At 50.3% G+C, this 15,770-nt stretch overlaps 1 protein-coding gene across 6 annotated transcripts in view; it reads left to right on the top strand.

Annotated features, from left to right (window-relative positions):
• Positions 1–15,770, top strand: part of tp63 (tumor protein p63) — a 73,478-nt gene that overhangs the window by 35,742 nt on the left and 21,966 nt on the right. For 3 of the 6 annotated variants that reach the window (XM_029695382.1, XM_029695379.1, XM_029695384.1), the window contains exons 3-8: positions 8,580–8,766; positions 9,100–9,215; positions 11,336–11,445; positions 11,698–11,834; positions 12,616–12,698; positions 15,577–15,701. In XM_029695382.1, the coding sequence (XP_029551242.1) occupies positions 8,580–8,766; positions 9,100–9,215; positions 11,336–11,445; positions 11,698–11,834; positions 12,616–12,698; positions 15,577–15,701 (758 nt within the window). Of the gene's footprint in view, positions 1–8,579; positions 8,767–9,099; positions 9,216–11,335; positions 11,446–11,697; positions 11,835–12,615; positions 12,699–15,576; positions 15,706–15,770 lie in introns of those variants that run through there. The other 3 variants (XM_029695383.1, XM_029695380.1, XM_029695385.1) reach the window with 2 other exon arrangements.

Raw genomic sequence — 15,770 nt, 5'->3', positions numbered from 1 at the left:
CCACTAGGCTAGCTGCTAGTTACTAGTCCAACTCTCTAACCACTAGGCTAGCTGCTAGTTACTAGTCCAACTCTCTAACCACTAGGCTACATGCCACCGTTATGGTTCATATCTTTTTGCCCTTAGCAAAATGAATGGTCAGTTCTGAAATTATAAGCACTGAGTCTCCCCTTTACAGCATTATCATATGTCTCTCTCTCTGTCTCTCTCTGTCTCTCTCTCGCTCTCTCATTCTCTCTATGAATCTGAATCTCTCTCTGTCTGTCTCTCTCTCTCTGTCTCTCTCGCTCTCTCATTCTCTCTCTGTCTCTCTCTCTCTCATTCTCTCTCTGTCTCTCATTCGGTCTCTCTCTCTCATTCTCTCTGTCTGTCTCTGTCTGTCTCTCTCTCTCTGTCTCTCATTCGGTCTCTGTCTCTCTCCCCCTCTCTCTCTGTCTCTCTCCCTCTTTCTCTCTCTCATTCCCTCTCTCATTCTCTCTCTCTCTCTCTCTCACATTCGGTCGCTCTCTCCCTCTCTCTCTCGGTCTCTCTCTCCCTCTCTCTTGGTCTCTCTCCCTCTCTCTCTGGCTGTCTCTCTCTGTGTGTGTCTCTCTCTCTGTCTCTCTCTCCTATGTGTGTGTTGGAGGAGCTAGTCTTGATGAAAGGAAAGGGAGTGCTAGCTAGAGGGATCGTCCTGGCACGGAGAAGAGAGGAGACGTAATCTTTTGCCAAGTAAAAGCTAGATTGTGTAATATTACAAGTCAGACAGCTGCTGGGATGGGCTCCTTTTCCACTGGAACACAACTTAATAGAGCTGGAATTTCATGTAGCATTGTTCTAGAGCAGCGAGCAACAAGCCCCGGGACGATCTTCACAGGACGCTTGAGAACAGAAGTGAAGCTGACAGTTTTCTTTTCTGTGTTTTTCCATCACGTTCTCTTCACTGGAGGGATTTACACACTGGGCGTATCCCAAATAGCCCCCTCCCCATTCCCTATATAGTGCACTACTTTAGAGTATCGGATCTAAAGTGGTGCACTATATAGGGAATAGGGCTCTGGTCTATAGTAGTCCACTATATAGGGAATAGGGCTCTGGTCTATAGTAGTGCACTATATAGGGAATAGGGCTCTGGTCTATAGTAGTGCACTATATAGGGAATAGGGCTCTGGTCTATAGTAGTGCACTATATAGGGAATAGGGCTCTGGTCTAAAGTAGTGCATTATATAGGGGGCCATTGGGGACGTAATATTTTTTTTTTAAACGAGGCAAGTCAGTTAAGAACAAATTCATATTTACAATGACAGCCTACCGAAAGGCCTCCTGCGAGGACGGGGGCCTGGGATTAAAAATATAGGAAGCACATCACGACAAGAGAGACACCACTACACTACATAAAGAGAGACCTAAGACAACAACGTAGCAAGGCAGCAATGCATGAAAACACAGCATGGTAGCAACACAACGTGACAACAACATGGTAGCAACACAACATGACAACAACATGGTAGCAACACAACATGGCAGCAGCACAACTTGGTAGCAACACAACATGACAACAACATGGTAGCAACACAACATGACAACAACATGGTAGCAACACAACATGGCAGCAGCACAACATGACAACAACATGGTAGCAACACAACATGGCAGCAGCACAACATTGTAGGAACACAACATGGTAGAAATATGACAACAACATGGTAGAAACACAACATGGTAGCACATGACAACAACATGGTAGCAACACAACATGGTAGAAACACAACATGGTAGAAACACAACATGGTAGCACATGACAACAACATGGTAGCAACACAACATGGCAGCAGCACAACATTGTAGGAACACAACATGGTAGAATTATGACAACAACATGGTAGCAACACAACATGGTAGCATCATGACAACAACATGGTAGAAACACAACATGGTAGAAACACAACATGGTAGCATCATGACAACAACATGGTAGAAACACAACATGGTAGCAACACAACATGACAACAACATGGTAGCAACACAACATGGTAGCAACACAACATGACAACAACATGGCAGCAACACAACATGACAACAACATGGTAGAAACACAACATGGTAGCAACACAACATGACAACACAACATAGTAGCAACACAACATGACAACAACATGGTAGCAACACAACATGACAACAACATGGTAGCAACACAAAACATGGTACAAACATTATTGGGCACAGACAACAGCACAGAGGGCAAGAAGGTAGAGACAACAATACGAGGGATCTGAGTAAATATGGTAACGGCTGGAAGAATCAACTGACTTGTTTTCTTTCTGATGGCCTTTCTGCTTTCTCTTCCTGACAGCGTCAGTTAGGCAGAAACAGCGTGTCCCGTTAGCTAGGTAGCACCATAGCATTGTGAGTGACAAATCGTTCAGTGAGGAAACTTCCATTCCTGCGGTCCGTGGACTCTGACTAGTCAGATGCTGTGTCAGCCAGGTAGTAGTGGTGGTGGTGAAATGGATGTTATTGTGGTAACCACCTCTGACCTCTACAGTGAAGAGTCAGGAAGAGTCATCGAAGATTCATGACGAAACGCGCGATGAGCGTCGTCGTTGGATTGAGACGCAGACAATACGATGCTATGAGGAAACTCTTGCCTGTCTTGGCTATCAAATGGCAACACTGTGTCGTGTCCCCATGTCTTGAAGATGAAAGATGATATCCAAGCCCAGAGTTAAGTTAAGTTAAGTTATCCAAGCCCAGAGTTAAGTTATCCAAGCCCAGAGTTAAGTTATCCAAGCCCAGAGTTAAGTTATCCAAGCCCAGAGTTAAGTTATCCAAGCCCAGAGTTAAGTTATCCAAGCCCAGAGTTAAGTTATCCAAGCCCAGAGTTAAGGGAGGGACATTTTTATTTATTTTTTTATTTAAAGGAGGGCTAATTAAATTGTCCCTGGAAGGACGGGGTCCATTTTATGGCACCACTCCTCAGTAGAGCCTGGCTACTGCTCTGGAACACACCTTACCTTTATTTAACCAGGTAGGCTAGTTGAGAACAAGTTCTCATTTACAATTGCAACCTGGTCAAGATAAAGCAAAGCAGTTCGACACACACAACAACACAGTGTTACACATGGAGTAAAACAAACATACAGTCAATAATACAGTAGAAAAATAAGTCTATATACAATGTGAGCAAATGAGGTGAGATAAGGGAGGTAAAGGCAATAAATTAATAACATTAACTATTACATCGAACACACACACACACACCAACACACACACACACACACACAGCAACACACACACACACACACCAACACACACACACACACCAACACACACACACACAACACACAACACACACACACACACACACACAGGGCTTGACATTAACATGTTTAATGGGTAGCAATTATACAAAGCTAAAATGTTGATACAAAAACTTGTTTAAATTTGTATTTAATTTCAAAGTAATTTGTGGAAACATGTTTCTACATTGTTTAAAAGCACTAGCCTTATTGAGATGCATTACATTTAAATTCTACACCGTCTCTTTAAGAGTGTCAAGTTCGAATGATAACAGTCATTCATTCATTGCTATAATCATTTTACATTTACAGTCATTTAGCAGATGCTCTTATCCAGAGCGACTTACAGTAGTGAATGCATACATTTCATTTTTTTCTCCGTACTGGTCCCCCGTGGGAATCGAACCCACAACCCTGGCGTTGCAAACACCATGCTCTACCAACTGAGCCACACGGGACCGTAATCATTGATCTTCTAAAGAAGCTATCCGTTCTCCTTTCTGCGCCCCCAAATGTTTAGACGGACTGGTAAAGTTACCAGGTTGTTAACTAGTTAACTAGCTGAGGTAATGTGACTGATGTACTGGTAAAGTTACCAGGTTGTTAACTAGTTAACTAGCTGAGGTAACGTGACTGATGTACTGGTAAAGTTACCAGGTTGTTAACTAGTTAACTAGCTGAGGTAACGTGACTGATGTACTGGTAAAGTTACCAGGTTGTTAACTAGTTAACTAGCTGAGGTAACGTGACTGATGTACTGGTAAAGTTACCAGGTTGTTAACTAGTTAACTAGCTGAGGTAACGTGACTGTGTTCTTCGTTTTGACTCCTGGGTCTGACTGTCTCCTGGGCCTGACTATCTCCCGGGCCTGACTGTCTCCCGGGCCTGACTGTCTCCTGGGCCTGACTATCTCCCGGGCCTGACTGTCTCCTGGGCCTGACTGTCTCCTGGGTCTGACTGTCTCCTGGGCCTAACTGTCTCCTGGGCCTGACTGTCACCTGGGCCTGACTGTCTCCTGGGCCTGACTTTCTCCTGGGTCTGACTGTCTCCCGGGCCTGACTGTCTCCTGGGCCTGACTGTCTCCCGGGTCTGACCGTCTCCCGGGCCTGACTGTCTCCTGGGCCTGACCGTCTCCTGGGCCTGACTGTCTCCTGGGCCTGACCGTCTCCTGGGCCTGACTGTCTCCCGGGCCTGACTGTCTCCCGGGCCTGACTGTCTCTCGGGTCTGACTGTCTCCTGGGCCTGACCGTCTCCTGGGTCTGACTGTCTCCTGGGCCTGACCATCTCCTGGGCCTGACTGTCTCCCGGGCCTGACCGTCTCCCGGGCCTGACTGTCTCCCGGGCCTGACTGTCTCCTGGGTCTGACTGTCTCCCGGGCCTGACCATCTCCTGGGTCTGACTGTCTCCTGGGCCTGACCATCTCTGGGCCTGACCGTCTCCCGGGCCTGACCGTCTCCCGGGCCTGACTGTCTCCCGGGCCTGACTGTCTCCCGGGCCTGACTGTCTCCCGGGCCTGACTGTCTCTCGGGTCTGACTGTCTCCTGGGCCTGACCGTCTCCTGGGTCTGACTGTCTCCTGGGCCTGACCGTCTCCTGGGCCTGACTGTCTCCCGGGCCTGACTGTCTCCCGGGCCTGACTGTCTCCCGGGCCTGACTGTCTCCTGGGTCTGACTGTCTCCCGGGCCTGACCGTCTCCTGGGTCTGACTGTCTCCTGGGCCTGACCATCTCCTGGGCCTGACATTTTAAAATGGGACCTTTTTGAATTGTTTTGTCGAGGAATCTAACCTTTTGAACTCTGTGGTCTCTCTGCTGTACTGCGTTTTGCACACTTTTTGGTAAAGTTCATGTTAAATGATCTTGAAGCCTAAGGGGCTCCTGATGAGGTTTTCATGTCGTTTTTATTATGTGTTGAACTTTGAAGGAAAAGACAAATTTCCACCTTGTGTGGACACCATTTTCTTTTCTATTTTATTGTATTATATTCATACCTGTCCTCTGTCTCTCCAGTACTGACCTGTCCTCTGTCTCTCCAGTACTGACCTGTCCTCTCTCTCTCTCCAATACTGACCTGTCCTCTCTCTCTCCAGTACTGACCTGTCCTCTGTCTCTCCAGTACTGACCTGTCCTCTGTCTCTCCAGTACTGACCTGTCCTCTCTCTCTCCAGTACTGACCTGTCCTCTCTCTCTCCAGTACTGACCTGTCCTCTCTCTCTCCAGTACTGACCTGTCCTCTCTCTCTCTCCAATACTGACCTGTCCTCTCTCTCTCTCCAATACTGACCTGTACTCTCTCTCTCTCCAGTACTGACCTGTCCTCTCTCTCTCTCCAATACTGACCTGTCCTCTCTCTCTCTCCAATACTGACCTGTCCTCTCTCTCCAGTACTAACCTGTCCTCTCTCTCCAGTACTAACCTGTCCTCTCTCTCTCTCCAGTACTAACCTGTCTACCTCTCTCTCTCTCCAGTACTAACCTGTCCTCTCTCTCTCCAGTACTGACCTGTCCTCTCTCTCTCCAGTACTGACCTGTCCTCTCTCTCTCTCCAATACTGACCTGTCCTCTCTCTCTCTCCAATACTGACCTGTCCTCTCTCTCTCTCCAATACTGACCTGTCCTCTCTCTCTCCAGTACTGACCTGTCCTCTCTCTCTGCAGTACTGACCTGTCCTCTCTCTCTCTCCAGTACTGACCTGTCCTCTTTCTCCAGTACTGACCTGTCCTCTCTCTCTCCAGTACTAACCTGTCCTCTCTCCAGTACTGACCTGTCCTCTGTCTCTCTCCAATACTGACCTGTCCTCTCTCTCTCCAATTCTGACCTGTCCTCTCTCTCTCCAATACTGACCTATCCTCTCTCTCTCTCCAATACTGACCTGTCCTCTCTCTCTCTCCAATACTGACCTGTCCTCTCTCTCTCCAGTACTGACCTGTCCTCTCTCTCTCCAATACTGACCTGTCCTCTCTCTCTCTCTAATACTGACCTGTCCTCTCTCTCTCCAGTACTGACCTGTCCTCTGTCTCTCCAGTACTGACCTGTCCTCTGTCTCTCCAGTACTGACCTGTCCTCTCTCTCTCCAGTACTGACCTGTCCTCTCTCTCTCCAGTACTGACCTGTCCTCTCTCTCTCCAGTACTGACCTGTCCTCTCTCTCTCTCCAATACTGACCTGTCCTCTCTCTCTCTCCAATACTGACCTGTACTCTCTCTCTCTCCAGTACTGACCTGTCCTCTCTCTCTCTCCAATACTGACCTGTCCTCTCTCTCTCTCCAATACTGACCTGTCCTCTCTCTCCAGTACTAACCTGTCCTCTCTCTCCAGTACTAACCTGTCCTCTCTCTCTCTCCAGTACTAACCTGTCTACCTCTCTCTCTCTCCAGTACTAACCTGTCCTCTCTCTCTCCAGTACTGACCTGTCCTCTCTCTCTCCAGTACTGACCTGTCCTCTCTCTCTCTCCAATACTGACCTGTCCTCTCTCTCTCTCCAATACTGACCTGTCCTCTCTCTCTCTCCAATACTGACCTGTCCTCTCTCTCTCTCCAGTACTGACCTGTCCTCTCTCTCTGCAGTACTGACCTGTCCTCTCTCTCTCTCCAGTACTGACCTGTCCTCTTTCTCCAGTACTGACCTGTCCTCTCTCTCTCCAGTACTAACCTGTCCTCTCTCCAGTACTGACCTGTCCTCTGTCTCTCTCCAATACTGACCTGTCCTCTCTCTCTCCAATTCTGACCTGTCCTCTCTCTTTCCAATACTGACCTATCCTCTCTCTCTCTCCAATACTGACCTGTCCTCTCTCTCTCTCCAATACTGACCTGTCCTCTCTCTCTCCAGTACTGACCTGTCCTCTCTCTCTCCAATACTGACCTGTCCTCTCTCTCTCTCTAATACTGACCTGTCCTCTCTCTCTCTCCAATACTGACCTGTCCTCTCTCTCTCTCCAGTACTGACCTGTCCTCTCTCTCTGCAGTACTAACCTGTCCTCTCTCTCTCCAATACTGACCTGTCCTCTCTCTCTCTCCAGTACTAACCTGTCCTCTCTCTCTCCAGTACTGACCTGTCCTCTCTCTCTCTCCAGTACTAACCTGTCCTCTCTCTCTCCAGTACTAACCTGTCCTCTCTCTCTCTGCAGTACTGACCTGTCCTCTCTCTCTCTGCAGTACTGACCTGTCCTCTCTCTCTCTCCAGTACTAACCTGTCCTCTCTCTCTCTCCAGTACTAACCTGTCCTCTCTCTCTCTCTCTCCAGTACTGACCTGTCTTCTCTCTCTCTGCAGTACTAACCTGTCCTCTCTCTCTCTGCAGTACTGACCTGTCCTCTCTCTCTCTCCAGTACTAACCTGTCCTCTCTCTCTCTGCAGTACTGACCTGTCCTCTCTCTCTCTCCAGTACTAACCTGTCCTCTCTCTCTCCAGTACTAACCTGTCCTCTCTCTCTCTGCAGTACTGACCTGTCCTCTCTCTCTCTGCAGTACTGACCTGTCCTCTCTCTCTCCAGTACTGACCTGTCCTCTCTCTCTCTGCAGTACTAACCTGTCCTCTCTCTCTCTGCAGTACTGACCTGTCCTCTCTCTCTCTCCAGTACTAACCTGTCCTCTCTCTCTCTGCAGTACTGACCTGTCCTCTCTCTCTCTGCAGTACTGACCTGTCCTCTCTCTCTCTGCAGTACTGACCTGTCCTCTCTCTCTCTCCAGCACTAACCTGTCCTCTCTCTCCAGTATTAACCTGTCCTCTCTCTCTCTCCAGTACTAACCTGTCTACCTCTCTCTCTCTCCAGTACTAACCTGTCCTCTCTCTCCAGTACTAACCTGTCCTCTCTCTCCAGTACTAACCTGTCCTCTCTCTCTCTCCAGTACTAACCTGTCTACCTCTCTCTCTCTCCAGTACTAACCTGTCCTCTCTCTCCAGTACTAACCTGTCCTCTCTCTCTCCAGTACTGACCTGTCCTCTCTCTCTCTGCAGTACTAACCTGTCTACCTCTCTCTCTCTCCAGTACTAACCTGTCCTCTCTCTCCAGTACTAACCTGTCCTCTCTCTCTCCAGTACTGACCTGTCCTCTCTCTCTCTGCAGTACTGACCTGTCCTCTCTCTCCAGTACTGACCTGTCCTCTCTCTCTCTCTGCAGTACTAACCTGTCCTCTCTCTCTCTGCAGTACTGACCTGTCCTCTCTCTCTCTCCAGTACTAACCTGTCCTCTCTCTCCAGTACTAACCTGTCCTCTCTCTCTCCAGTACTGACCTGTCCTCTCTCTCTCTGCAGTACTGACCTGTCCTCTCTCTCCAGTACTGACCTGTCCTCTCTCTCTCTCTGCAGTACTCTACAGAGCTGAAGAAGCTATATTGTCAGATCGCCAAGACGTGTCCCATCCAGATCAAGGTGCTGACCAATCCCCCGCAGGGCGCCGTCATCAGGGCCATGCCCGTTTACAAGAAGGCGGAGCACGTCACCGAGGTGGTCAAACGCTGCCCCAACCACGAGCTCAGCCGCGAGTTCAACGACGGTCAGTTAGTTATGTCTCTCAAACAATCCTAAAGCAACATTGATAACATATTATGCTTTTACAAAACTGTAAAATACAGAACATCATATTTTGGATATTTTAAGCCCAAGCCTACTTCCTGTACCATGATGTTATTAACTAACTTTACCTCTCAGATGCTTCCTGTATCATGATGTTATTAACTAACCTTTACCCCTGAGATACTTCCTGTACCACGATGTTATTAACTCAACTACCTTTGATGAACCATTGATCACTTATGTGTCTTCTCTGATATGAACATGCATTGTGTTTTGCTATTTGATAAACTTATGGTATTTTGTGTTTTTGTAGGTCAGATAGCCCCTCCCAGTCACCTGATCCGAGTGGAGGGTAACAGCCACTCCCAGTATCTGGAGGACTCCATCACAGGCCGTCAGAGTGTCTTGGTCCCCTACGAGCCCCCCCAGGTAGGCTACAGTACTCCCCTGTCTACCCCCCCCCCAGGTAGACTACAGTACTCCCCTGTCTACCCTCCTTACAACCCCCCCAGATAGGCTACAGTACTCCCCTGTCTACCCTCCTTACAAACCCCCCAGGTAGGCTACAGTACTCCCCTGTCTACCCCCCCCCCCCAGGTAGGCTACAGTCCTCCCCTGTCTACCCTCCTTACAAACCCCCCAGGTAGGCTACAGTCCTCCCCTGTCTACCCTCCTTACAACCCCCCCCCCCCCCCCAGGTAGGCTACAGTCCTCCCCTGTCTACCCCCCCCCCCCCAGGTAGGCTACAGTACTCCCCTGTCTACCCTCCTTACAAACCCCCCAGGTAGGCTACAGTCCTCCCCTGTCTACCCTCCTTACAACCCCCCCCCCCCCCCCAGGTAGGCTACAGTACTCCCCTGTCTACCCTCCTTACAAACCCCCCCAGGTAGGCTACAGTCCTCCCCTGTCTACCCTCCTTACAAACCCCCCAGGTAGGCTACAGTCCTCCCCTGTCTACCCCCCCCCCCCCCCAGGTAGGCTACAGTACTCCCCTGTCTACCCTCCTTACAAACCCCCCAGGTAGGCTACAGTCCTCCCCTGTCTACCCTCCTTACAAACCCCCCAGGTAGGCTACAGTCCTCCCCTGTCTACCCTCCTTACAACCCCCCCCCCCAGGTAGGCTACAGTACTCCCCTGTCTACCCTCCTTACAAACCCCCCAGGTAGGCTACAGTCCTCCCCTGTCTACCCTCCTTACAACCCCCCCCCCCCCCCCCCCAGGTAGGCTACAGTACTCCCCTGTCTACCCTCCTTACAAACCCCCCAGGTAGGCTACAGTCCTCCCCTGTCTACCCTCCTTACAAACCCCCCAGGTAGGCTATAGTCCTCCCCTGTCTACCCTCCTTACAAACCCCCCAGGTAGGCTACAGTACTCCCCTGTCTACCCTCCTTACAAACCCCCCAGGTAGGCTACAGTACTCCCCTGTCTACCCTCCTTACAACCCCCCCAGATAGGCTACAGTACTCCCCTGTCTACCCTCCTTACAACCCCCCCAGATAGGCTACAGTACTCCCCTGTCTACCCTCCTTACAAACCCCCCAGGTAGGCTACAGTCCTCCCCTGTCTACCCTCCTTACAAACCCCCCAGGTAGGCTACAGTACTCCCCTGTCTACCCTCCTTACAAACCCCCCAGGTAGGCTACAGTACTCCCCTGTCTACCCTCCTTACAACCCCCCCAGATAGGCTACAGTACTCCCCTGTCTACCCTCCTTACAACCCCCCCAGATAGGCTACAGTACTCCCCTGTCTACCCTCCTTACAAACCCCCCAGGTAGGCTACAGTCCTCCCCTGTCTACCCTCCTTACAAACCCCCCAGGTAGGCTACAGTCCTCCCCTGTCTACCCTCCTTACAAACCCCCCAGGTAGGCTACAGTCCTCCCCTGTCTACCCTCCTTACAAACCCCCCAGGTAGGCTACAGTCCTCCCCTGTCTACCCCCCCCCCCCCCAGGTAGGCTACAGTACTCCCATCTGTCCTCCTTACAACCCCCCCAGGCAGTGTAGAGTCAGCCCTGTCCCCCGCCTGTCCCCCTCCTGTCCCCCCCTTTCACCACCAAGCCCCCCCCAGCCCTGGCGACAGACAGTCTCCAACCCCTGTCCCCCTGCCTGTCCCCCCCTTTCACCACCAAGCCCCCCCCAGCCCTGGCGACAGACAGTCTCCAACCCCTGTCCCCCTGCCTGTCCCCCTTGTCTCTCCCCTGTCCCCTTCTGTCATCACAGTGTCAAAACCACCACTCTAATCTAGACGTCTGCAACACCCTACGTGTCTCAGACAGGGTCACGGCAGAGTGTGGCCCCTGAACTTCTGTAAAGCTGGCTATCCTCACGTACTGGCCCTCTCATAGCCCCCCTACATACCCCCTCATCCAATCAGTCAGTGACAGTCAGCCTAGCAGCTGGTGTCCTCAACAGCCCAGGCCCTGGCTCTGAACACTCAACACACTACTACCCCTGTCATATTTTTTTTTAAAAGCACTGCTTCTATCCAGATGGTCAGATGCATTGAGGTTTTTCCATTCACTTGACCTGCTGTTCTCGTCTTCTTCCAGGTGGGCACAGAGTTCACTACCATCCTGTATAACTTCATGTGTAACTCCAGCTGTGTTGGAGGAATGAACCGACGCCCCATCCTCATCATCGTCACCCTGGAAGCCAGAGAGTAAGAACATTTTTTTGTTTTGTTTTCAGCGGCTACTAGGTTTGTAATATTCTTGAAAAACTTTCCCCAGTTGGAGGATTCCCCCCGGAATCAGGAGTGGGAATTCTCCAAAACGGGATTTATGAGGAAAAACAAAACGTAAACTTTGGGGGGGGAAATGTCTATATTGGGTACTTTGTATCTGATCCCACCTCATAGATGGTAAAAAAAAAAAAAGGTCTTATTGGTCTGTTTCTCTCTCTTGCCACCTAGTGGTCAGGTGCTGGGTCGACGCTGCTTCGAGGCCAGGATCTGTGCGTGCCCTGGACGAGACCGCAAGGCGGACGAGGACAGCATCCGCAAGCAGCATGTTACTGACGGAACAAAGACCAGTGAGGGTATGAAACGTTGTAAGTAATGCTGGGAGCTGGTGAAGGACTGACTGAGTCTGATTATACTACACTCTGCATGCTGCCAGCCCCTTGGCTGCGCTGTCTTCTCCTGCGCTGAGCCCTCTCCTCCTGCGCTGAGCCCTCTCCTCCTGCGCTGAGCCCTCTCCTCCTGCGCTGAGCCCTCTCCTCCTGCGCTGAGCCCTCTCCTCCTGCGCTGAGCCCTCTCCTCCTGCGCTGAGCCCTCTCCTCCTGCGCTGAGCCCTCTCCTCCTGCGCTGAGCCGTCTCTTCCTGCGCTGAGCCCTCTCTTTCTGTTCTGCGCTACGCCGTCTCGTGCTGCCTCTTCCCACTCTGCCTCTCCCCGCTCTGCCTCTCCCCGCTCTGCCTCTCCCCGCTTTGCCTCTTCCCGCTCTGCCTCCTCCCGCTCTGCCTCCTCCCGCTCTGCCTCCTCCCGCTCTGCCTCCTCCCGCTCTGCCTCTTCCCGCTCTGCCTCTCCCCGCTCTGCCTCTTCCCGCTCTGCCTCTCCCCGCTCTGCCTCTTCCCGCTCTGCCTCTTCCCGCTCTGCCTCTTCCCGCCTCTGCCCGCCTCTGCCTCTTCCCGCTCTGCCTCTTCCCTGCTCTGCCTCTTCCCGCCTCTGCCCGCCTCTGCCTCTTCCTGCTCTGCCTCTTCCTGCTCTGCCTCTTCCTGCTCTGTGCTTGTTTTCCCATCCTATGCTTGCTGAGGTTAATACGTAGGATAAAGTTAGCATCATCCCAGGTGTACCAGCCCAGGTACTTACCAGGCCTCTGTCCCCCTCCACAGCCTTCCACCAGGTCTCCCATGGTATCCAGATGTCCTCCATCAAGAAGAGAAGATCTACAGATGAGGAAGTGTTCTGTCTGCCTGTAAGTGTCTACAGTCTAGCCACAGATCTCTTGTCATTCAGCTGGGATTTTTCCCCCCAGGGGAATTAACTGACCCCCATAATGATGTTGTTTCAATAAACTATGGAATGAAGTTCTAGTACTGTCTGTTCTATAGAAATAGAACCCAGGTGAACATATAACAGTCTCGACGGGTACAAGAGGAAGAAGACATTTATTAGGGGGAACGTTTCAAAATAAGAGCCTGAACTTCAGAATAAAAGTCCTCTGTCCATACTGGCAAAAGCAACCCTGTTATATACATTAATATATACAAAAGTATGTGGACACCCCTTCAAATTAGTGGATTTAGCTATTTCAGCCACACCCGTTGCTGACAGGTGTCTAAAATCGAGCACATAGCCATGCAATCTCCATGGACAAACATTGGCAGTAGAATGGCCTTACTGAAGAGCTCAGTGACTTTCATTGTGGCACTGTCATAGGATGCCACCTTTCCAAAAAGTCAGTTTGTCAAATTTCTGCCCTGCTAGAGCTGCCCCGGTCAAATGTAAGTGCTGTCATTGTGAAGTGGAAACGTCTAGGAGCAACAACGGCTCATCCACAAAGTGGCAGGCCACACAAGATCACAGAACGGGACCGCCGAGTGCTGAAGCGCGTAGTGCATAAAAATCGTCTGTCCTCGGGTGCAACACTCACTGCCGAGTTCCAAACTCGTTCGTCGGGAGCTTAATGAAATGGGTTTCCATGGCCGAGCGGCCGCACACAAGCCTAAGATCACCTTTCTCAATGCCAAGCGTCGGCTGGAGTGGTATAAATCTTGCCGCCATTGGACTCTGGAGCAGTGGAAACACGTTCTCTGGAGTGATGAATCATGCTTCACCATCTGGCAGTCCGACGGACTAATGGGTTTGGCAGATGACAGGAGAGCGCTACCTGCCCCAATGCATAGGGCCAACTGTAAAGTTTGGTGGAGGAGGAATAATGGTCTGGGGCTGTTTTTCATGGTTCGGGCCCCTTAGTTCCAGTGAAGGGAAATCTTAACGCTATCGCATACAATGACATTCTAGACGATTCTGTGCTTCCAACTTTGTGGCAACAGTTTGGGAAAGGCCCTTTCCTGTTTCAGCATGACAATGCCCCCGTGCACAAAGCGAGGACCATACAGAAATGTTTGTTGAGATAGGTGTGGAAGAACTTGACTGTCCTGCACAGAGCCCTGACCACAACCCCATCGAACACCTTTGGGATGAATTGGAACACCAACTGCCAGCCAGACCTAATCACCCAACATCAGTGCCTGACCTCACTAATGATCTTGTTGCTGATTGGAATCAAGTCTCTGCAGCAATGTTCCAACATCTAGTGGAAAGCCTTCCCAGAAGAGTGGAGGCTGTTATAGCAGCAATGTTCCAACATCTAGTGGAAAGCCTTCCCAGAAGAGTGGAGGCTGTTATAGCAGCAATGTTCCAACATCTAGTGGAAAGCCTTCCCAGAAGAGTGGAGGCTGTTATAGCAGCAATGTTCCAACATCTAGTGGAAAGCCTTCCCAGAAGAGTGGAGGCTGTTATAGCAGCAATGTTCCAACATGTAGTGGAAAGCCTTCCCAGAAGAGTGGAGGCTGTTATAGCAGCAATGTTCCAACATCTAGTGGAAAGCCTTCCCAGAAGAGTGGAGGCTGTTATAGCAGCAATGTTCCAACATCTAGAGGAAAGCCTTCCCAGAAGAGTGGAGGCTGTTATAGCAGCAATGTTCCAACATCTAGAGGAAAGCCTTCCCAGAAGAGTGGAGGCTGTTATAGCAGCAATGTTCCAACATCTAGTGGAAAGCCTTCCCAGAAGAGTGGAGGCTGTTATAGCAGCAATGTTCCAACATCTAGTGGAAAGCCTTCCCAGAAGAGTGGAGGCTGTTATAGCAGCAATGTTCCAACATCTAGAGGAAAGCCTTCCCAGAAGAGTGGAGGCTGTTATAGCAGCAATGTTCCAACATCTAGTGGAAAGCCTTCCCAGAAGAGTGGAGGCTGTTATAGCAGCAATGTTCCAACATCTAGAGGAAAGCCTTCCCAGAAGAGTGGAGGCTGTTATAGCAGCAATGTTCCAACATCTAGAGGAAAGCCTTCCCAGAAGAGTGGAGGCTGTTATAGCAGCAATGTTCCAACATCTAGTGGAAAGCCTTCCCAGAAGAGTGGAGGCTGTTATAGCAGCAATGTTCCAACATCTAGAGGAAAGCCTTCCCAGAAGAGTGGAGGCTGTTATAGCAGCAATGTTCCAACATCTAGTGGAAAGCCTTCCCAGAAGAGTGGAGGCTGTTATAGCAGCAATGTTCCAACATCTAGTGGAAAGCCTTCCCAGAAGAGTGGAGGCTGTTATAGCAGCAATGTTCCCACATCTAGAGGAAAGCCTTCCCAGAAGAGTGGAGGCTGTTATAGCCGCAATGTTCCAACATCTAGAGGAAAGCCTTCCCAGAAGAGTGGAGGCTGTTATAGCAGCAATGTTCCAACATCTAGTGGAAAGCCTTCCCAGAAGAGTGGAGGCTGTTATAGCAGCAAAAGGGGGGGACCAACTCCATATTAATACCCATGATTTTAGAATGAGATGTTCAACGAGCAGGTGTCCACATACTTTTGGTCATGTAGTGAATGTTTTCTATCAAACAATATTATATACATCTCTGTATGTATACATTTGTGTGACTTAAATTAATCTTGTGGATTGTCCCAACCCCTCTATCTCTCTCTCTGCCTCTCTCTCTCTCTCTCTCTGACTCTCTCTCTCTCTGCCTCTCTCTCTCTCTGCCTCTCTCTCTCTCTGCCTCTCTCTGCCTCTCTCTGCCTCTCTCTGCCTCTCTCTGCCTCTCTCTGCCTCTCTCTGCCTCTCTCTGCCTCTCTCTGCCTCTGTAGATTAAAGGCCGTGAAATCTATGAGATTTTGGTGAAAATCAAAGAGTCACTGGAACTCATGCAGTTTCTGCCTCAGCACACTGTCGAGTCGTACAGGCAGCAGCAGCAGAACCTCCTGCAGAAACAGTGAGTACTACCCTCTGTCGGACCGTTCCATTAGGTAAAGGGATTACTGTACTACCCTCTGTCAGACCG

The sequence above is a fragment of the Salmo trutta genome, chromosome 17 (genome assembly GCF_901001165.1).
Source record: "Salmo trutta chromosome 17, fSalTru1.1, whole genome shotgun sequence".
Lineage (NCBI taxonomy): Eukaryota > Metazoa > Chordata > Actinopteri > Salmoniformes > Salmonidae > Salmo > Salmo trutta.
Note: the sequence above shows the minus strand (reverse complement) of the source record. Positions and strands in the feature narration are given on the sequence as shown.